At 40.6% G+C, this 22,310-nt stretch overlaps 2 protein-coding genes across 10 annotated transcripts; one reads left to right on the top strand and one right to left on the bottom strand.

Annotated features, from left to right (window-relative positions):
- Positions 1-382: 382 nt before the first annotated feature.
- ltl (leucine-rich repeat-containing larval translucida) lies at positions 383-15,645 on the bottom strand. 4 transcript variants are annotated; one of them, XM_034340090.2, is made up of 16 exons: positions 15,497-15,645; positions 15,236-15,418; positions 14,839-15,144; positions 14,488-14,746; positions 13,917-14,030; positions 13,570-13,852; positions 13,272-13,493; positions 12,311-12,480; positions 9,275-12,165; positions 6,251-6,419; positions 4,305-4,438; positions 3,657-3,918; positions 2,926-3,204; positions 2,594-2,839; positions 2,259-2,460; positions 383-1,022 (listed from the first exon to the last, which is right to left on the bottom strand). In XM_034340090.2, exons 9-16 carry the CDS (start codon positions 9,664-9,666, stop codon positions 805-807), a joined length of 1,902 nt encoding a protein of 633 aa, XP_034195981.1. In that variant the 5' UTR covers positions 9,667-12,165; positions 12,311-12,480; positions 13,272-13,493; positions 13,570-13,852; positions 13,917-14,030; positions 14,488-14,746; positions 14,839-15,144; positions 15,236-15,418; positions 15,497-15,645; the 3' UTR covers positions 383-804. The 4 variants fall into 4 exon arrangements, with proteins under 4 accessions (XP_034195981.1, XP_034195982.1, XP_034195984.1 ...); XM_034340091.2 differs by having other exon boundaries at positions 13,272-13,505; positions 13,644-13,852; XM_034340093.2 differs by lacking the exons at positions 13,570-13,852; positions 13,917-14,030; positions 14,488-14,746; ... (1 more) ...; positions 15,236-15,418; positions 15,497-15,645 and having other exon boundaries at positions 9,275-9,670; positions 9,828-12,165; positions 13,272-13,497.
- Positions 15,646-15,751: 106 nt separating this feature from the next.
- On the top strand, positions 15,752-22,057 carry LOC117611792 (uncharacterized). 6 transcript variants are annotated; one of them, XM_034340083.2, is made up of 21 exons: positions 15,752-15,868; positions 16,128-16,220; positions 16,780-16,900; positions 16,978-17,181; positions 17,263-17,458; positions 17,519-17,631; positions 17,709-17,859; positions 17,931-18,054; positions 18,127-18,321; positions 18,397-18,589; positions 18,652-18,786; positions 18,897-19,113; positions 19,193-19,452; positions 19,529-19,687; positions 19,750-19,831; positions 19,910-20,039; positions 20,125-20,428; positions 20,510-20,643; positions 20,716-20,925; positions 21,005-21,112; positions 21,186-22,057. In XM_034340083.2, the coding sequence occupies exons 2-21, from the start codon at positions 16,158-16,160 to the stop codon at positions 21,606-21,608; spliced, it is 3,522 nt and encodes a 1,173-aa protein (XP_034195974.2). In that variant the 5' UTR covers positions 15,752-15,868; positions 16,128-16,157; the 3' UTR covers positions 21,609-22,057. The 6 variants fall into 6 exon arrangements, with proteins under 6 accessions (XP_034195974.2, XP_034195973.2, XP_034195971.2 ...); XM_034340082.2 differs by having other exon boundaries at positions 17,706-17,859; XM_034340080.2 differs by having other exon boundaries at positions 17,510-17,631.
- Positions 22,058-22,310: the final 253 nt, after the last annotated feature.

The following is a 22,310-nucleotide window of genomic DNA, read 5'->3' as shown; positions in this document are numbered from 1 at the left end:
ATTTACAGCGTAACGATGTCGCCTATCGTAAAACAGAAACTTTTTAATAAATTTATTTTCGCGCGAGTAACGCCCCTTTTTCTTTTAGACGCGAATTGTATTTTTCTTTTCAGTCCTTTATTACTCCTTCCGCATCGTATCGTTCCTCGCGATGGAAAGAACCATACTCTCACGATATGTGATCTCGAAGCTCGATAAATAAATATCAATCTCGCATTACTTATTTAATCTATTACTACATAATTATCGATTAAAGACCGACGTCTAATCGCAAATGGTCAGCTGCTGTCCGATTGACGGATTAGTTGCGCGTGAAATTCTCGTCGATGTTCGATGGATGGTTAATGAGCGAGCGGTATTGCGTATGTATGTATGCGCGATGGTGTACGTGTAGATCCACGTTATCCTATTATTATACAACATTCATGTTTATTTTTTTTTTTCTTTTTTCTTTCTTTCGTTCAGATTTCTTTCGCGAATGTTTCCAAGAATTCACGCAAGCGGTTTAGATTGAAACGAACTAAAACGCCCGTGTCGAAGTTGAAGCGAGGTTTGGCACCAAGATCCTACACCGGCCCCGAAGTGCTGCACACACTTCCGGTCTACTTTGATCGACCAACGGAACCGATGCTCGAACCGTGATCGTTTCTCAGGTGTAGAGAACACCGGAGACTGGTTGGACCACGAATCGAATCATTCTCATATTTCCCCGTGGTTCGTCTTCCCGTTCCTTCGATTTTCGAACATTTTTTTCTTTTCCCATGAATCGATCGCGCCTCACGATCCTCCTCGACTGCCGGCCGACTACTCGAGGGTCGCGGCGAAGGAAACGTTCCCGCCGGATGCGGCCGCCGCGGCGGCCAACAACAGCGTCGGCGGTAACGGCGGAAGAGGCGACGTCTGTTCGGTAGGCGCCGCGGGGGTTGTAGGACAATTGTTCACCACTCCGTAGACCTTTGCGTGATTTACTTCGAGAGCTACCGTCAGATCCGCGAGTCCGGGATCGCACAACACTGGATTATCTGTAAAGAAGAAAAGAAAGAACATCGGATAATCGCAAAAGGGATAACTTTTTCGTACTCGTCCAGAAAGATACATATCATATTATATTTATATAGATAGAGGTTTCCTGATGAAAAAAAAAAAAAAAAAAAGAAAAATGAATGTTTCTCGAACGAGAGAGATTATTGAACGGCTTAATCAGTGCGATGCATAAAATGTTTGTTTGCATCGATGACTGTCCGTATCGGCGATAAGAGGCCGTAAACATATACTTAATCGTGTCGTAGCGAATTCAATAACAAGCGAAGAAACGTGGATGGTCGCGAATCGTTGGACGGGGTTTCGCGAATACGAGGGCTCGTTCAATGAAAGTGTGAACGACGAACAGGGAAAAGAGAGTGAAAAGAAATGTAACGAAGCTGACCGAGATAACGGGATCGTACACGATAACGGAACCACGAAAAACCGTATATTTAACAGTAACAACAGCTAACGATCCGTCCTCGGTATACAATAAATAATAAAGAGATGGCGCCACGACGGGGGTTATCGCGTGAAATGTAACTCTTATAACAAAATAATGTACGGCTCGGAAGCCGAACGGAGCCAGCCACGTTATTATCAACCAGTAATTTATTTTCTGCCGCCACCGACCACTCTCGTGACCCGTTCTCTCATTCTGTCTCATTCCATCCTCAGCACCGCTGTCCTCGCGACACTTAACGACGTGTTTATTAATTACAAGCTGGCGCCCATTCAACGCGTCTGTGTCAGACAAAGATGTTATCCTTTGCGAGGGTGGAAAATGAAATCCGTCACGGATTTCAACCGTACCGTACGGACTTTACATATTTGCGCGTACCAGATTTCTTATTGCGATCCTTTCTTTTATCTCCTGTGTTTTTCTGATCGTAATTTTGCTCGTGATAATTGTAAAGATTGGGGCCACGGTTAAGTACACTATTTACATTACCGAAAGCCTCCAATTAACTCGCGTACCATGACATCTTGTTTTTTCCATGAAAAATGAGACGATGACGTGCTGATCAAACACACCTGTGTTTGCAGGCGAAAATGTCGTTTCCGGTTATTTTATCCTGCGTTAAGCGCCTTTCGTTGGGATCGATAAGCTGTTGGTACTAATTAAAATTTCGTTTATTTCGCAATCTTTACCTTATCGCTGGAGATTGCGAAATTTTCTGAAATTGTTTTCTTTTCTTTTTCATCGTGGACACGTTAAATATGTAATCGCTTACCTTGGAGGTATATACGAAGCACGTCCGGCACTCCGTGAACAGTACAACGCGTGTTCGCAACGAGTTCCGGCATGAGGGTACGTATCCGATTTGCGCTGACGTCCGCCCAGCAGAGAACCGGGAAACCACGGAAATCCCTTTCGGACAGTGTCACCAGACGGTTGTGGGATGCGTTTAACTCTTCCAGGGATGGAAGCCACGTCTACGATTACAATTACGCTACGTTGTTATCGTGTACAGAAAATTCTTGGAGACGCCTCGTATAGGACGTACCGACTAGGAAGACAATTACTTCATTGAAACAGAATCGGATGCAATTAATTTGATTCGCATACCTCCGACGTGTCTTCGAGAGTGGTGAGCTCATTGTGAGAGAGATCGAGGACTTTGAGACCATCGAGACCTCGCAAATCGCGGGGTCCAATCGTTGGACCGAGCGCGTTGTGACTGAGATTCAGCCTCTGCAATTCTTTCATTCCGAGAAACAGCGAACCGTCCAAACTTCGTAGCTCGTTGTGCTGAAGCCGCATATCCTGAATGTTACCACCTGCCGTTTCCTCACCTTCCTCTTCCACTAGATTCTAGAAACGTAAGGAAATTTAGAAAATTAACCGTTTACGATTTATACGTACCTTTCGGGATAACGATTATGATGTAACATCCGTACCTCGGACGGTGTCCTTCCTCTGTGAAGCTGACCGATTCTGTTATTCGAAAGATCGAGCAATCTCAGTTCGCGCAAACCGCGAAGCGACGCGAAAGAGAACTCTCGAAGCTCGTTGTGCGTCAGGTTCAAGCATTTCAGAGATCTTAGAGGATAAAGGACGCTGTTCCCTCCGCTTCCGTCGCCGTTTCCACCGTTCGAACCGCCCAACGATTGCAAAGAATTGTGTCCGAGTTCGAGGTCCTCCAACATCTCCGCTTCTACGAAATCTGCTTCCGTCAGCTGAAGGAAAACAATCTCTTTACTCCGAATTGTTGCGTTATCGTCGATTATTGTACGCGGGAAACCTTTGAAACCGACCGTTCGAGAATATTTAATAAAACTAATCACGACCGAAGAGCATCGAACAGCCGTCGGTTTCAATAAAAATTCAACTCGACGCAAGGAAACGCGCGACATAGTAATTAGATTAGGATGCAGTAATTGACTTAATGCATGGAACACTGAACGAACGCCTCCGCGCGTTATCGTGCATCACGATCGTGCACTTGCACTTTACGCGGCTCTTTCATCAGCCGCGTTTGTGTGGGTATATCGACGTCAGATTTTTCGAGCAAATTGAATCTTATCGATATCGATCACCGTACGAATGAAATCGATACACCGATAAATTTACATAATTATTACTTATTTAGTAATAGGAAAGTTAAACGAGTCGAATTGAATCGAATTACCTCCTGCAGGTCGTTATAAGAAAGTTCGAGAAATTTCAATCGTCGCGCCTTTTGCAGCGTGCCATCCAGGCTTCTTATCTTGTTGTGCTGCAGGAACAAAGTTTCCAAACGGTGTAGATAACGAAATTCCGCCGGCAGGTGAGTCAATTTATTATCCACGGCATAGAGCATCTTCAAGTTGTGCCCAGAGGACGGTAGTTCACCGTCCAAGGATGTCAGCTCGTTGGCGTTAATTAGCAACCACTCCAACTGATTCAGATCCCTGGAACAAGATTTCAGTCACTCGTTCGATCGTATCCGTTTTATACGAATCACTTGCGATGCACCGTCGAGCGAATTATTGGAAAATTTCATTTTCAATACCGATTGAAGATCGAGAAAAGAATCGAAATGAAACGTATAAATTTGAAGCGCGTGACTGGATCGGCGAGCTTAATTGTTCTCTCCTCTGTCTATATAATCTGCGTGCACGTTTACTTAATCATCTTCGGCCGAGTCCGAGGAACTACTCGTTGCATCAACGATGAATAGAGCCAATTAAATAACAGCCACTGTCGTAACGGTAAACAGGATGTCCGATACACGTTCCAGGAGCTTCGCGAATGATCGTTAATTTTCGTTTTGCCAGTAATGAAGAAAGTCTCGTACCGTAATGTTCGATTCAGGCTTTGCAAGTGATTGCGGCCGACGTGAAGATGCTTCACCAACGGCGGTAACGAGCCCGGTACCATTTCGGAAATCGCATTTCCGGCCATCGACAGATGCTGCAACGTCGGGTTGTACTGAAAAATCATACGTAAAAAGTGCATTTCGAGAAAACGCGATCCATCGATTTCTTATAAAATCTTGAAATAAGAATTTCTTTACACTACAGGAGTATGTTTGCCTTTTGGTGTTTCGGTTCTACGATTGATTCGCGCACGGGATACGAGAGAAAAAGAAACGAGGCAGCGGTTTAAAGAGATCGTATTTAACAGCGTCGGCGAAACGCGATTAAACACGAGGACACGCTCGACGATTAATGAAAAAACATCGGTTGTACGATAACTCGGTGTGTACTGATTATCGAAGGAACTTTATTATACGGAATATAGAAAATCCGCGTTTACGAGAGAACTAGAAACACTTCGCGGGGACTCTCGTTTAGAAACCGATCAATTCCTATCAGCGTCTGCTGACTACTCCGAGATAAACACTTTTTTTTCGCGATAATTCGCAACATTGACACGATATTATTACATCAGAGCCGTCTGGTTGTATTTTTCTTTTTCTTTCGCAAGTATGCAAAGCTGAAGTATCGTACCACGAGTAAGGAAAATGGAATATACACGCGAGATACGCGATGAATTTCATTTCACCTTAGTCATTCCAAAGTTGACGCCCGTTCATTTTTATCAAACTTTCAATATTACGTACAGCGAAGAAAGATAGAGAGGAAAAAGAAAGAAAATTTTCACGTCATACGAAGCTTTTAAATATAAACGCGAACGTCGTCGAAGGAACCGTTGAATCTAATCTGATTGACGTCCAGCAGCGCGTCGAATAAGATCATCCGGCGGGATCGGATCGAAAATTGCGATAAGGTTTCTCCCGTACTTCTATTGTTTTTTATCGGCCGAAACGTGTGGTAAACAGGACGAGGCAGGGGTGAAAAAGAATCCTCGTAAGTAGTACGAATCGTTTGGAGAACGATCGGCGAACAATTCCCTGCACGTGGCCCGTCACGTGCGCGACAAGCGCCAGGGGAACCCCACCAACAGAAGACTCCGCCTGTGTCCTCTTCTCTTCCAGATGAATTGTTCGTTCATACGCCGGTTACGGATACATTGTCGGATCACGTGTAAAGATCGATTTATATTATCCGTTCAGACACGGGCCGTTTCCGATCAGTTAGGTTCCGAAAAAAACGATGTAGTATTGGTCCATCACGGTATATATAAACACTCGTATTCAATAACACAGAACAATATTTGTCGGAACCTAACTGATCGGAAACGGCCCGTGTCTGAACGGATAATATAAATCGACCTTAACGCGAAACGTGTTCGGACCGAAGGAAAGACACGGAATTTCATTTCCGAAGAACGTGAATGAACCGCGACTCTGTTATTGCATTACGGAGTGAGTCACTTAAGACTGCGCTCCGATTAATTATCGCGAAAATTGAAAAAAAAAAAAAAGAAACTTCACCGTTAATTCGGTGAATTTTTACAAAATACAGAAGTTACTTTAATCGTAAGCGCGGACCGTAGGACGATTCGTGCATTCGAAAAGTTGCTCGCTGCAAATGAGATTAGATTTAATCAGTCCGATAAATGCATATCTTGAAAGCAGTCAGCACTAAAACGGTCAAGAAAGGTTACATCAACGTTCGTAATTGATCGTCATTAATGGCGCGTTCATATTCTTCCTGTTTACGAAGCCCCGTTTTTCCGCGCGCGTATTTCCCCGCTATTTCGAAAAGGTGTACGCGTCAGAGGATCGTGATTACGTTTATTCTTAGCGTTAGACGAGGTAGCTTCGAATCAATCGAATAAACGAGAACACAAGGTATATGTAATTCATTAGGTTTGGCTGAAGGAAATTATGCATACCTTAAAGTCATCCGAGTCTATACGGCTTATCCGATTTCTGCTGAGATCTAGGGTTCTCAACAGGGACAGATGCGAGAGAATATGCCTCGGTATGGATGGTACCTCGTTATCCGCGAGACTAAGATATTGCGTTCTTCCCAACCCCGCGAAAACTTCACCGTCTACGAACCTATAAAACATCAATTCGCTCTTTATTTCTCTCGTTCGATGTACGAGTAAACGTAATTAAACCTTGTTACGCTCAACGTCCGTCTCGAACGACGACAACGGGACGGTTATCCGTCGTGAAGTGACAACTGTTTAAATTAAATAAGAAACGCGTCGAATGAATGAAATTTTTGTGCGAGAAATATCGAGTTAATTAATAGAATCAAAAAAAAAAAAGCAAGATATTGCATTCTTTTTTTGCGATTTCGTTGAAAGATTACGATCGAATTTTTTCGATGAAAATTCACTTGTTTTCTGTCCTCGAAAAATTTAGAATGTCATCAGTCGATAGAATTATCTTCCTCTGTAAGCGAACACATGTGGCCCTTGTAAACACATGGCTAACGAGCGATACACAATTCCCAATTATCAAAAGTGAAACCAAGTTATCGCTCATTGTCCTAGTCACGGACCATCGAGGACAAAACATCATTTTTTTTTTTCCTGACGCTTCGAGAAAGGGCAGAAAGGATTAAACGAATATCAAAGTACATCTCGTAATTTTATTTCACTATTGAATAATCGGCTTATCGATGTTTGATAATTAGCTCGACTTAATTACGTCATTACGTTGGTCATTACTGATGTGTATATGTATTCCTCGAAATATTTGTTGCATTTTTCGTTTATTCGCGAAACTGGAGTCGCGATATTAGAAATTAGATAATTCGTAACAAGCCTGGCACAAGATTTTCATTTTTCTTTCTTTTACGAAAACGATCGATGCAAAGTCGTCGAAGATGAGCGTTAATTAAAACGTGACGTTCGATCGAAATTCACCGATATGGTCAGCCGTCTGTAATGGTGCAAATCTTTATCGCGATACCGTTGAGAGAAATGGACCAATGAAACGTCTAAAACACGGCCGACGCACGGTCATTATCTTTCGATTATTCACATAACGTTGGCTCACAGCATTTCGTTATTTAATTATTCCGAAATGATAAGCGCAGGGCTTCTTGATAACTCGTTCGAAGAGGTCAGGCACGATTAAGATTTCATTCTCGCCTTCGTCTTTCTATCTTTCTCTCTCTTTCTTTCTCTTTTTCGCGAGAAGACGCATTCTCGATGATTGTTCGTTCCCCAAGGACTTTCGTTTTCTCTCGTTAAGTACACGATGTATCAGGGTAATCAAGGAAGACCAGTATTCGTCCTTTGTGTTGTTCGTAGGATCAGGAGATTTCTGTTTAGTTGGAAACGAGAAAACTCGTGAGTTTCTATAAGGAAAATCAGTGATCGATGAATTAACTTTGAATTGTAAGATTTTATCGATACCGTCGATCCATTATGATCGATGTTTTCCTGTTTTTTCTTGTTTTTTTTTTCTTGTATAGATAAATCATCGTCGAATGATTTCGTAAGAGATCTATCGTGGCACATGCATTTCGATTATCCTCACTTTATACAAATATATAATTCCTAATGATATTTGTTACATTAATTGGATACAATGTGACGATATCTGAATTCACAAATTTCACTTCTCGTACACTATCGTCGTATTATTTAATATTTTATCGGTGGTAGTGTTAAAATATATGAAAGCAAATAGAATGTTTCGAAGATAAATGAGGACAAAGATTACAGTAATTATTTTCGATAGCACTATACGCGTGCATTAGAATTAATATGTAAATCGAAGGACGCAAACGTTACATCGAGGTGTAAAGATATCGAAATGCATCCGTCTACCTTGGGAAACGTTTTCTCTCAGTTTCGATTAGCAACAATTTTTTACCGTCAGGCGTTACGCATAGTTGACGGTTTGCAAAATAACGAAACTAATCGGAGCTGTTTCTTTGTTACATGTAAACATCTTTATTCAATGCTCGCAGCATCAGACGATGACCTTTCGTAAAGATATTGTCATTCGTATCAATGCATATGATGCATTTACACGCATCCTCTTCTATGAGCCTTGAATGGCGAACATTTGCATAGAAATACCTGCTTTCCATTGCTTTACATTTTTTTCTCCTTTATCTCCTATCACTGGTCTCCTCCTTTTTCTTCTATTTTTTTTTTCTTCTCTTTAGTTTGCATCTCGTTTCTATTTTACGATTTACGATATTTCGCCAGTGACTATCTGTAGTCACTGGTTTCGCTGATGTTTCGTCAGTGATTAAGGAATTCAGACGAACTAATGTGTAGTCAGACACGTATTACGAAGCTAAGGGAACATTATAAATCGTATAACATTCAAGTTTCATTGATCGATTAATTAATATTCATAAACTATTGCCATCGTTGTTTTTCGTGTTTAAATTTCATCAAGACGAGATGTACTTTGATCTAACGATCGTAAATTGAACAAATTTCAGAATTATATTAAATATAAAAAAAAGAAATTTGTGTTAAAAGTAAGGCGAAGGTGAAGAATGCTTAAAAAACTTCTAGAAACGCGATACTTAGTCGATCAAACGTATACGCGTGGTTAGAGTAAGCGTGGCACTGATATCACTTAACCACGCGTCATTATCATCGTCACACGATTTTCTTCATCAACACAGCGACAACTCGAAGAATTTCCTCGGTTTTACGTCTTCCACGAAATGATCGAGGAAGATTCCTTGAACCAGCGAGGTCGATCGTAAGCGAAAGTATTCATTCTACCACATTCACTGAGCGCTTTGTTTAAAAGCAATCAAATCGAGTCATAAACGTTTAGATTCCTACGCCGTATGGCGATGCGAAACCCGCGTTTCTAATTGCTTTCAATTTCCATTTGAAAGAAGAAAAGAAAAGAGAAACATGTGTGATCATAATTAATAGACTCGTAGGCCCGATTTGATTCGATGCATGTAAACTTACACTCACCCTAGATGATCGTGATTCAGTTCGAGCCTGGTGATGGACATCCGTAGCTCTTTAAAATCGTGCCGTGATATGTCACGCAGATTCGAATGGGAGACCCGCAAGGTGATCTGTTGTTCAGCGGTGAATTTACCCCTTAACGCACCTGCCACTTGCTCGAACGAATCCATCCGTTCGCACACGACCTCGATTCGTTCCCCGTGTCCGTGGTGGCCGGCATTGTTCCCGGTATTCACGACGGCGGTGGCTACCGCGACAGCCGTCTGTGCCGGGTTGATCACGGAAGTGGAGAACTCCTCCTGCCGGCAGGTGCACGGGCTTATCTCACGGCGAACAGCGCAATGAAGGCTGGTGCTGGCCGCCAAGCCGAGTAACGTGTAAAGCAGCCCCGACATCGTTCTACGAAACGTTAGAACGCGATCCTGCTAATCACCATCCAAACGGCCCAATAGAAAGATCCGCGCTCTTCAACGGAGGTGATCTTTCCACGGTCCGCACGGACCATGCGCACCCCCTCGATACCAACCACCCCTTCTATCCCACCACTCACACTTACCACTCAGCCCTTCCTCTCTTAATTCACAAAACACGATAGCCAATAATCACTCGATGATTCAAATCTTTTTCACTGATAGATGTACAAGATACGTCCCAAGGGAGTGGAAACCTTTCACCCGGATAGTCCAACAACTCTCTTCTTTTTTTTTTTTTTTTTTTTTTTCTTCAAAGAATCATAAGCATCGCCACGCGATTGCAATGAATGTCAAACGTTAAGAGATAAGAGGTAAGGGTTGAAACCGTCCGTTACTGGTAGCTGCTAGTAGGAGTGTTGCAAACGATACTCGGTCACACTGTGTTCGTCGACGCAAACTCTAGACTGACACTGGTCCGAGTACGACTGACAGCTACGTATTATCTATACTGTCGCGATCCACACCCCGCCGGGGTATATGTATATATATATATATACGTAAGTATATTCACTGGCTGAAACGCGGGTGAAAGCTGGCTGCTGTGTATCTATCTCCGTTTTTCTCTGTTTCTTTTTCTCGTTCGTGCCGGACACGAAGGAGGCTTATCGTCGCCAATGGGCCCTCCTCTTGGCGCCACGAACGCGGCAACGGCATTAAGCCGCGGCGCGCCGCGCGAGACTTACTTATAGTCGTGCGGTGGCGCGGCGCCGCGCCTCCGGCACGGACTTCAACTTTTCTTAGGACTCGTACATTATGTGTGCCTCCGGTCCGTACCGGAGTATCTTTTCTTTTGCCCGTTTCTCGCTTCCCTCTGGTTCGTTTCTTGTTTGTCGGTCAGCGTCGATTTAATTATCTCGTTTGGTCCGTACGTTTCGCTGGGACCAGTAGCCCGTTTCAGCTTGCCGCGTGAAACGAATCCGCGTTTCCTCCCTTCGTTTGGTCGTTCGGCTCCTGTCGATCGTCGCATCTCCGAGAGGGGTGCACGTGATAACGTGGCTCGTTTAAAACGATCCACAAAGCTTAACTTAAACTCGATCGTTTTTTCCTTGTACGTACGAATTCGTCCACCCCTGACAGCGGATCGTTAGGTCGCAGTGGAAGATATTCTTCTCGACAAAGGCGCCATACGCGACTAGCGTGAACGTTTTCACGCAACAGAGGAATAAGTCCATCAATCGTTCGGTGCCGGCGCACTGCATACGCGAAGGCGGTGTTTGCACCGATAAGAAGAGCATTGCTCAACTTTTGACCTTTGCTTAGTCGCTCCGGGGTCCGCAGGCTGAAAGAAAATACCAGATAATTCGCTGGTAGGTCCATCTCTTTCTTTTTCACTCTTTTCCTTTCCCTCTCTCCGACACTTCTGCTCGTTTATCTCACTCCCTCTCTCTGTCTCTTCCATTTCCCCTTCCTCAGTTGCAGCAGCTAATAGACACGTATGTGACCGACACTCGGATCTCGTAAACGACTGATACCTTGAAAGCAAAGTCGCATCGTACTGTATCTTGATGATTATTTAACAATCAAAGGCGGGAGAAAATGCGTAATATCGGGTAAGTTTCGTGTAACCCACGGCGTTTATCGTTCCATGAATTTCGATACAGTCGATTATCCCAGATGCACCCCGTTTGTTAAATCACCAATACCGTATCACGTGCCGTCACGTGTATTCGTAGTTGTTGAAACGATGTACAAACGAGGTACCGTTTCATTGCGACGCATTATTTTGATGGACTGCTGATGTTACACCACTTCTCTATTATTATCAGACATCTTTCTTTTTTTCCACTCGACCCTCTTAGCACCGGATCATCGGTCACCCTTTTCTTTGGTTCACACTTTGGAACGAGACTATCCGCTGTAGGTATCTGAAGAGAGGGGACGTAGAGAATGAATTTCGAGGTGGGCGAACGGTTGAGAATGCTACTGGAATGTTGATTCTATCGAACCAATGATCAGTCTCCTCTGGTATCTGTCATCATTTTCATTGTTGTGATTATTGCGATTATTCTAATTGTTTTCGCCGTCGAGATGGACTTTGTAGTGGACGAACCATCAAAAACGCTGTTGGAATGTTGATTTGATGTTTTCCATCCTCGTGTCGTCGTTCTAGTTGCCATCGTCGTTTTATTTACCGTGCTTACTGGTCCATACGGTTGTGGGTACCGTGTACGACCACGAAGAAAGAGGCTGATGATTTAGGTGGGTGTCGCGTCGATACGCATGCCTCGGTACACAGCTCTTACACGTTGTTTGACACGATTCACGCTCCTGGCACGATGCAATTATCTCAGGTAGAGTTAACGCGTTGTCAATTCATGCGACAGCGTCCCCGTTATTCTTCGCAAGTTATTACGTTCGTCACGGCTACCAAGTTCAATGTTTCCTTTTTCCCCTCATTTTATTTCTCCTTTTCGAAGTTTCCTGAAACAAGGACTTCTTCGGGTAGACTCAACGCAATTTACTCATTAATATGCAATTAATATTGATTACGGGGTCGTTGGAATCATAAGTGCTCTTTCAACGCTCTCTTTCGTTCATTGTAAACTGATACAGATTAATTACTGACCTCGATGATCGGACGTTCGCTTCGTGGATCATTGAAGCGAAAGCAAATATTTTATGGGTATACGTCGTATTTTCTCTGACTGATTTCTATGCGTTACTCCCCGCCAACGCCGACAAGAATGATTCTGCTCGTTCCCATTAATTGAACGTGTTAATTGGATCTTGCTTTGACTGTAAAGAAAAGAAAAAAAAAAATATATATATATATATACTTTAATGAGTTACGTGGAACGCAGAGAGGGGAAGATATTATATTTTTTTTAAACGTTTTCGTTCAAAGTCCCTGAAACGAAAGTACGGGACGGTGGTCGCGATAGCTAATCAAGACGATACGTTTCGTTGTCGGTGTGCGACACGATGGCTTGGATACGGGTGTATTCTCTTCTGGTGAACAGTTTGATCCGAAATACGATTGCCGGTCAATCTACAGCAGTAGAAACCGGTCATCTTACCGCGTACCGATGGCATGCAAACGGGCCGAGGACAAATCGGTGTCTCGCCTCCCCACGGATGGCAAATTTGGTATCCGTGACCGCTCTTAATATCGACGGGGTACTGGGGTGAGGGAGAACAAGGCACGAGCTGCGGAGGGATTAACTCGATGTGTTAGTTAACGAATGCGAGAATGCGGCCTGGCGCCAACGCACACATTCGCGCTCGACGTGTCACGCACTCGTCCGCTACCGGCCTCGGTATTGGTTTATCCCTCCTCCCAGCTTCCCTGGATCTCGGGCTGTTGCATAGCTTCGAGACACGCACGCGAACTCCTCGTTTTCTTGTCGGAAAAGAGGAACGACGGGAAGGAAGAAAGAGGATGGGGAAAGGAGGCAGAAGCCAGTAGCAGTTTAGAGGATATAAAAGTATTAAGGTAGCGCGTGATGGTCAAAGCTAAACAGGATTTTCAAATTCTTCGGAGGATTTATCCCGAAATCACTACGGGCGAGAAATTTTGTCTCGAATACCTGTATTCCGATCGTTTCCAATCCATCAGTTGAGGCGATTATTAATTAAGCTGATAATCCGGATATCGTAGAGTAATATAGATACCGATAATAGCGAAAACTTTCTTCGGCCTTTTTCATTATTTTCACAGACCATCTCGGTACGTTTGATATCCTGCTTCTTCGCTTCCCTTTTCATCCTGTCATTATTGACCGTAATAAAGGAAACCGAGCGAACTGAGCCTACGCTAAAAACTAAGATAAGTTAAGTGTCTACTAGCCGGCAAGACTGCAAAGCATGTTAAATCGAGACAGCTACATCATTACGAAGCTACAACTCTGGCTGGCGCCTCTCTATTTCTTGTTCCATAGGACCAAGATGTAACCCCTTACTTTTTTTCTCGGTACATTAATACAGCGATCTTCATCCTTCAAATGTTATCCGTCTTCATCCCGGCATAGGATTAATGTTAAGACGTTCGTTACCAATCATCGCATATAAGTGACGCTTCGATTTCTTATGAAATAACAATGTTACAGGTGTCTGGCGACCTTGAGTATTCATTCCATATGCATTCAAAGCAAATTAAATTCATTTCGAACTGTAATGCAAATGAGTGCTATTGAAGGTGATAATAATTAAAATGATATCAATGTCGATCTTACCAACGTCCTTACTATGATCTAATAAGATGTAAACAAGATGCACTAGTAATATCATTGCTTATCAAGATCAAGCCTATAAAAGAGCCGCATCGTATTCACGAGGAGAGTGTGTGACTGAAAATACAAATGTAGAAAGCAGCAGAGTAATTGTACAGTGAGAGGCAAAAGTAAGTAGACACTGTTCAAAATAGAATACCTCGGTTAAAATTGGACTAAATAACTTGAGGCTTTTTGAGAAGCTATAAGAATTAATTCACTAAAATTTTCATCATTTAAAAAAAATATAATTTGTTGAAATCGTGAAAAAAAAGAACTTGGATGAAAAGTCGCGACTTTTGGAAATTTTAATTACTTATAACTTTTAAATGCGTTGACCAATTTCAATGAAATTTTCAGTATACACATAACTTATCTGAATCTACGAAAGAGATATTTTAAATTTTCATTATAGACTCAACAAATTGTAATTTTTTAAAACGATGAAAATTAATTTTTATAGCTTTTCAAAAAACCTCAAGTTATTTAGTCGAATTTTAACCGAGGTATTCTATTTTGTACAGTGTTTACTTACTTTTGCCTCTCACTGTATGTATCGCATACGAAGTAAATCACGGCTAGCGTAAATCTTACATTTTTCAAGAATGTTGAGAGCCCCTGGCTATGTGTGTTTATGATGGGATTTAAAGGAGCATCTCTCTTTCCTTCCTCCGACACGGCCACGGGTGAATCTCTTGGTTTTTCACTTCTATCAGTCTTATTGGGCCTTTTTCTGCTCGGACGCCAGGGCGCCGGGACCCGCTACGGTATGAGACGGGACGCGCCGTCACTTCCTGCATACAAAACTGATGCACCATTAACATTCTTCTGCGGTGCACGATCGGCCGGTATTATCTTCTACCGATATATAACCATGTACACGTACATACTCATACAAAGAAACTCGTGTACTCGCATACCCGCGTGGCTCAGTCGATGCCCTAATCTGAATAATGCGATCGGCCTGCCATGAGTCTTCTCTGCTTCTCTTTTTCATCTTCGTACGGATCACGCGATGTCCATGGCAAGTCGATGCCTGGATTTTTGATTATGTTCCTTGCTGCTGTTCGAATCATCGATGGTACGTCTGCGACAAGGTAAATTTGTTTTCACGTTTCTGACACCCCTCGACTTCGACGCTTCAAAGTAGCACCTTTAACCTTAGGAAGACGGGAGGGGGACCACGGCGAACCTGGTATATGGAAACCATTGAAAATTGATTACTTTTCTAAAAACTTATTTATTTTCCTAGATGTCCTATAGATTAGTGTTGAAAAAATGACCTTGGTTTAATAAACAATCGTCCTGCACGAGACTCCGTTCTTCTAAGGTTAAGATGAATTTGTATTGTATACTTGGGAGATTTAACCGATATGGCGTTTCTTTTTTACTTCTAACCCTGTTTTTCCACGCGTTATTTGAAATTTAGATTCCAAGTATTCATTGCATTCATAGTATAATGTTGCCTATTGAAATGTACGAATAATGTATTAAAAAAAATGGATGCCTTGTGGAGTGAAATTCTAAGTATAAGATGTACTTACGTTATAGTCATGTATAGTTTAAAATTTTTGTAAAATATGATTTACCATTTATTAGTCTTCGTATATGCATGATCTTACATCCAGATTCTGTATGACACGATAATAATTACGATTTACCAGTTCCACTTAAATCAGAATCACAATTCGTATTTTGTCCGTTATAACCTTTGCTACTGCCATCTATCCATCATTGGAGGAATTTTCAAGCGCGTAGATATCGTATGTAAGGGCGCTTCTTTATCAATTTTGAATCGTGTTTTACCTAGGGAATCATGGAACTGGTATATTGGCAACGCTTGTGATTTTACTAACAAAGCGAATTCTGGGTAAAATAACGTGTGTCGTGTCGGCCGTCGCAGTAAAATTTCATCGGTGGGTTCGTTAAAAAAACGATTACACCATAAAAACGGAGTGATAGACTATAATTACATAATTTATTTATATCATCTGATTGATTAGCGTTAAGATCATTTTTTTTTTAGAAATTTTAGATATCGAATCTTAGCTATTAGCTACTTGATCGAGTGTCGTTTACAGTCTTGTATCTTTGTCCCTGCGCGAGTGTAGTCGACGGGGTTCTATATTTCTCATTGTCCGTTCTAATACTGTTGTTCCTTTCCATAAATTTTAGTTTTGCCGCATCAATTAAGGCCGATCAACGATGATTGACCTTACAGTGAAGACCTTGGATTCACAAAATCATGCTTTTTCTTTGGAAGACGATGTAAGGATTTTTTTTATACTTTTCAGGCAACGAATGCTATATGTTTATGACTAATGATGCTATTCACTGCAATGTCCTATGTGGCATGCTTTATGATTATTCATGCACCAATTTATATATGTATTACTATTTTTAACCACATCATTCATACTTTGCATTCTAGAAGTAATTTCCAGAATTATCATTTTTATGATTATTCATAATATTTAATCAGCTACTCTTTCCATCTCAGGAATTAACTTTTTTATGTTATTACTATAATTACTGATGCGTTTCATCATGTTTTTCTACATGTATGGGGCTTAATACTTCCCTAACAGATAGTTGACAATATAAATACTCAAAATAACATATTTTTGTACGATTATATAAAACATGACATTGTAAAATTCCAGTATGTTCCTTTTATCATAATTGTTGTAATTCAGTTAATGCACTGATATTGCTCAAATATACAATATATTAATGTATGATGTAATAATATGAAATAATATCACAAGTATAGCTGATAATATTAAAGATGATCTGATTAATTTAATTGATAAATACTTTGTTATAGCAAATTACAGTAAGGGGCTTTAAAGAATATATAGCAGAGTCTGTGGCAGTACCAGCAGATTCGCAAAGACTTATTTATTGCGGTAGAGTTCTTCAAGATGAGAAGAAATTAAATGATTATGGTAAAGAATTTTGGATTACAAAACAATTTTCTATGAAAACTTGTAAATTTTCAATAATTTAAATCTTTGTGATTTAGATGTTAATGGAAAAGTTATACATTTGGTACAACGTGCGCCACCTCAACCTGGTCAACGAGGAAATGATGGAGGCCAAAATCATGGATCACACGGCTGGCAAAATGCACAAAGAACACACTACAGACTCACCCGTGCTCAAATGCATGGCAATGCCATGTATTTGGGTGCTATGTCAGTACCAGCTGAAATTGTTGAAGGACATGGTACTCAAATTAATATTCTTGTGCAATATTATTTATAACAGTTAGAATATATTACATTACACTTATCGTTTCATTCAATAGGACTAGCGCTACCTCAGTTCAGTAATACTTTATCTAATGGTCGATTAATTGTCGCGAGACACATGGTTGAACGCACAAATAGGCTTATGGACAGGCTTGAGAATCCGTCCCGTCCTGTTAATCTTGCTGCATCTGAAAATAATCGACCAGCTTTGGGTGAATTAATGCAAGAATCAGAACTGGAACCAGAACAGTTGTGAGTAAACCGAGTATATTCATAATGTTTAGTGTAAGTCAATAATCACAGTGTTTTCAGTAATATCGAGGGTAGAACAAATAATGGTGCCATATTAGCAGAAGCTGCTGCAGCTGCAGCAATAGTAGCTGCTTTATCTGCAGCTGGAGCTAATAATGTGACACCACTTAGGGGTATGTGTACGAAGCAAAAATAAAAATAAAAGTATTAGAAATACTTCATTTTATATAATTATTAATTGTTAAAGCAGGAAGTAGCGATGAAACGGCTGAAGCAAGGCCAACAACCGAGGCTGCTGAAGAAAATCAAACAGATTCACAACAGCCGCAACAACCACAAGCTGAACAACAAGGATCTACATCGAATACTGATGGACAGTCTAATAGACGAGCGTCACCACAGTAAGAATATTTTTATATACATCCTGTGGTTTTGTAGTTCAATATTACAATCATGAATGTATTGTTTCTAGGCTTCCACGACCTCCACAGTTGGCAGAATTATTGGAAATGTTACAGGATACTCAAGCTCGTTTGCGACCGGTATTAGACCGGTATTGTAAAATTATGCGTGATGATCCTTCATTACCGCCAGGGGTAGGTATAGTGCGATGTTCGTAGAAATTTTATTTTTACAGTAGTTAACATCAGAAAATTATTAATTCTTAGGGGAGACGAGTTGAAGAAAATCAGGCGTATGTGGATGGTGCCAATGAATGCTTACACTACATGTCTCACGCTTGTCACGCTTTAAGTGATATAATTGTTGATATGAGTCAGCAACCACCAAGAAATTTGCGATGCAGACCAATTATTATTCAACATTCAGCTATCTTACAGCCCGGTATACCAATCCAGGTAGAGGTGAGGATGAGTGCTTGTAACGTTTAAATTTTGTTCCTTTTTTAACACAATTTTTTTCTAACGTTTCTCTAATAGGCGCACATCAGTTTACATGGTCGTAATGCAAATAATAATAATGGTAATGAAGAAAGTGGGGACTCGACTAATAATGCTTCGCAACCAGAATCAACCGAAAGCAATGCCGAAGATTCCAGTCAACAGCCAGAACCTGAATCTGCTACTCAACAACAGGCAGAACAACCGCAAGAGCAGGCACAGTCTCCATTTGGTACGTACAGTAGTTTAAAAAAGCTTAATTATTTTGATAATTAATTTCAACTTACTTCTTAGGCACGGTGTTTAACTTGCCAAATAATGTGGAAGTATTGATGGAAGTTAGTCCTGAAAGTAATATGGATGCTGCATCAGGAAGTGAACAAACTCAAACAGGTGAAAATAATAACAACAACAATAACAATAATGTCGGTAAGTTGTCCGTAGTAAGAATATTATTACTGTTATTGTCATCACCTTAGCAACATCGTCCATTAAAGTGTTTCGATTGTTATAGCTATATTACTTAATTGTTTAAACAGGAGGAAGAGTAGGTGGTACTGCTGGTGGATTTTCTTGGGGTTCAGCTCCCGCGCCTGATTTCATACGAAATTTAATGCAGGCTGTTGCTGGACATATGGTACAAAGTGGTATGACTAATACAACAATTACAACTAGAAATCCTGTAACAGTTGGACAACAAAATGTTACTACGATGGACAGTGGAAATACGAACGCCGGACAAAGCACCCAAGCGCGGTAGGTCTATTAACATTTTTTAATCTTTCTAATCGTACCATCGATTTATAACATTTTAATTATAATGTATTTATTACAGAAGCAACGTTGGTACTCATCCTACCACGGCAACACAGACTAGAAGTACATCGCGTCCGCATGTATTTCATCAACAGGCTCACCCTTTGGGTGTTGGAATGAGTATAGGACAAGCGTTTGACTTTGATCCATTCCTGCCGTGTAATTCGCATCACGTTCGTCGAACATCGACTACAAGTTCTAATACTGTCACATCTACATCACAGTCTACGCAAACAAGTCAAACAGCTACGTCTGAAACTCAGTCACAGGCACAAACAGGTATATCATTTAAATAAATAATAGCGATTATCTTATATCCCTATACGTGCTTAAAGTAACATTATTATATTTATAGCAACAACTTCAAGCGCAACCAGTAACACTAGCTCTACGAATACTACAGCATCGACAACATCACAAACAAATACAAACGATCCATTCATGTTCTTGCCGCAACAAATTTTAGGAGGCAGAAGCGGTCAACCACAAGCAAGCATCAGTATCAACAGTAACAGTTAGTATTTGTATTTACCGCTTAAAAAATATAAAATTAAAATGTATAAATTTTTGTAACAGATCATGATCTAGCTGAAAGTCTTGGAAATATTCTACAATTATTTAGTGGTAGAAATATTCATGTGGGTATTGTAGGAGATAGGTAAGTAAATTGTTTATTAAACATATAAAATGTTTATCCATTGAAGGAAACATAATTTATGTTATTTCTAATCAACAGTGGGAATCCCACCGGAAGCGATGTTACATTCGCGGATTTATTAGAACATGCAGGCATTCAAATGAATCTTCTTTCATCACAGGATTCAGAAAGCGAAGGAGATTTACTTCTAGATTTAGCTGTATTAGTGGTAATTAAACATATTTTTATGAATTCTTTTCTAATGTTTCGTATAATATAAATCTAAAGTCACTTTTGTTTTAAAACATTTGCAGGTTCAAAACTTGACGTTAGAAGGTATAATAAGATTACGAACTGGTCAATGGGAGCCAATTTCGCATCTTAGAAGACCGTTACAAGAGTTCTTGCAATATTCTTTCCCAAATACCAGTACGGAAGCACTTCAGGAACAAGCTGCGGAACGATTACTATCTCAATTAAGACCACTCTTTCAGAATCTTTTCGCGTCAGAAGAGGAAGTTAATATTAGAAATGGTTCGCGTATAGATATTTGCGCAACTGTGGAAGCTTTACTTCGCCGTCATATCAAAGATATATTACAATTTCTATTCAATAATGGTTTGTACATCAGTGTATCAAAAATTCAATAACTATTTTGTAGAGCTACTGTCTAAGTTCATATTTTCAATATTTATTTAGATATTGATGATGCCAGATTTGGTCAAGAAATTTTCAATATTGTCAATAATTTGGGAAGACAATTGTGTGCAGTACTTCGATATTCCATTCGTGGCGGACAATCGGGATTAGAAGTCGTAGTGTCCCGTTTCATGGTATGTTATGTACATTTTTAAAAAATACATTTTTTTTATATTTTAATTAATATTTCTATTTTTCCCGAATAGACTGAGATGTTGGAGGGTACGCGTCCTGAGTTTCATCGATGGTTGCCCAATATATTTGTTGCTCAGTTACGTACTTACTCCTCGCGCGTTTCACAACCTCCAGAATCAGAAATTCTTCCGCTTTTAGTGTATAAAGATGTACCTTCTCAGCCGTCAACGGTGCCTTCAGCTCCAACTCATCAACCTTCGCAGACACAATCTGAAGTGGAGGTAAGTTATCTGCATATATTTGTATACCCTCAATCGTGTTCTTTGAGAGAAGAAATCTAAGAATTAACCATAATCCCAGCCTATGGAAACTGAAGCAATTGAAGAAAGAACAACTTTCGAAGCATCCTTGCCAGATGATGGCGAAGAAGTTCCAGAAACATTTCCAGGTCATGAAGCATTACCTTCTGTAAGTTTTTATATTACTTTGTGTACGATGTGAATTTATGTTGTAGGCAATAGTAGCATAAAAAATGTTTTAGGATTGGGTACCGATCATTGCCCGAGACGGTGTACGACAACGTCGTCAATTACAAATGCAAGGAATGACAAATGGTGGCGTGGCAACGTTCAGCGATGCTTATTTAGGTACACTACCCACTAAACGGCGTAAACTTATCGAGCAACAAAAACCGCGATTATTAGTTAGCCCAACTCCTAATCATTCAGCAATAGCAGCATCCATGGAGCGTTTAGTAAGAGAAGGTGTAACCCGAGCGGGCGTCGAAGAAGTCGAGGGTGCTGCAGTCGCCGTGGCTGTAGATCCAGGTGTTAGGCGTGCATTCGGTCAAGCGATCAGGGACTGCTTGAATCCACGTAGATACGGAACACCAGATTTCCCAGATCCCATACGCTTCCCGAACGCGACAAAATATTTTTCAGATCAAGATAGGCAACCGAAATAATAACGATAAGGGAGGAAACAGTTCATAATGGCTTAGAGTATCTGTAAAGGAGAAACTAGGTAGCGTTGAATGAAACGTGAAAATTAACAGCGACCAAGGGAATACACAAAATACATTCATAAAATGTAACCACAAATATTACTAATAATTGTAATTTCGTGCATCGGTTGAATAATTTTGATAAATCTGGGATACCTTCAGGTGTCACGTAACGAGATATTCCGTAAAGTATTGATTTCTTTAATCGACGTAGCCTGTAGCTGTGTCAAGAGGTATCTTTCATTTTTTTTTTAATCTATAAATATGTTAAATAATTGACAGTGTACCTTTGTGTTATTAAAAATTATGGTAAATAAGTTACAGTTGCTCTCTCCCATTATGCTCTATGTATTCATTGATCCCCAACACGCTACTATGTTAAAATACTTTTTTTTTTTTCATTATTAAAATGTGTTTTCTGTAGAATTATCGTTACACAAATGTTAAACGCAAATGTATTGTTCTTAATCAAATGATCCCTGTGTAGGTATTATACAGATAATAATACGTATTGTACGCTATTTATGTGTCGTCGATATTAAAATGATCTTTTTCATATAGATTCCATTTTTTTAATAACGATGACACTATCATTAATCGATATCAACTGTACTAAATTATAGTCCACTATTCGATTTAAGGAGGGAAGCGTGGAATGATCGA

The sequence above is a fragment of the Osmia lignaria genome, chromosome 10 (assembly GCF_051020975.1).
Source record: "Osmia lignaria lignaria isolate PbOS001 chromosome 10, iyOsmLign1, whole genome shotgun sequence".
Classification (NCBI taxonomy): Eukaryota; Metazoa; Arthropoda; class Insecta; order Hymenoptera; family Megachilidae; genus Osmia; species Osmia lignaria.
Note: the sequence above shows the minus strand (reverse complement) of the source record. Positions and strands in the feature narration are given on the sequence as shown.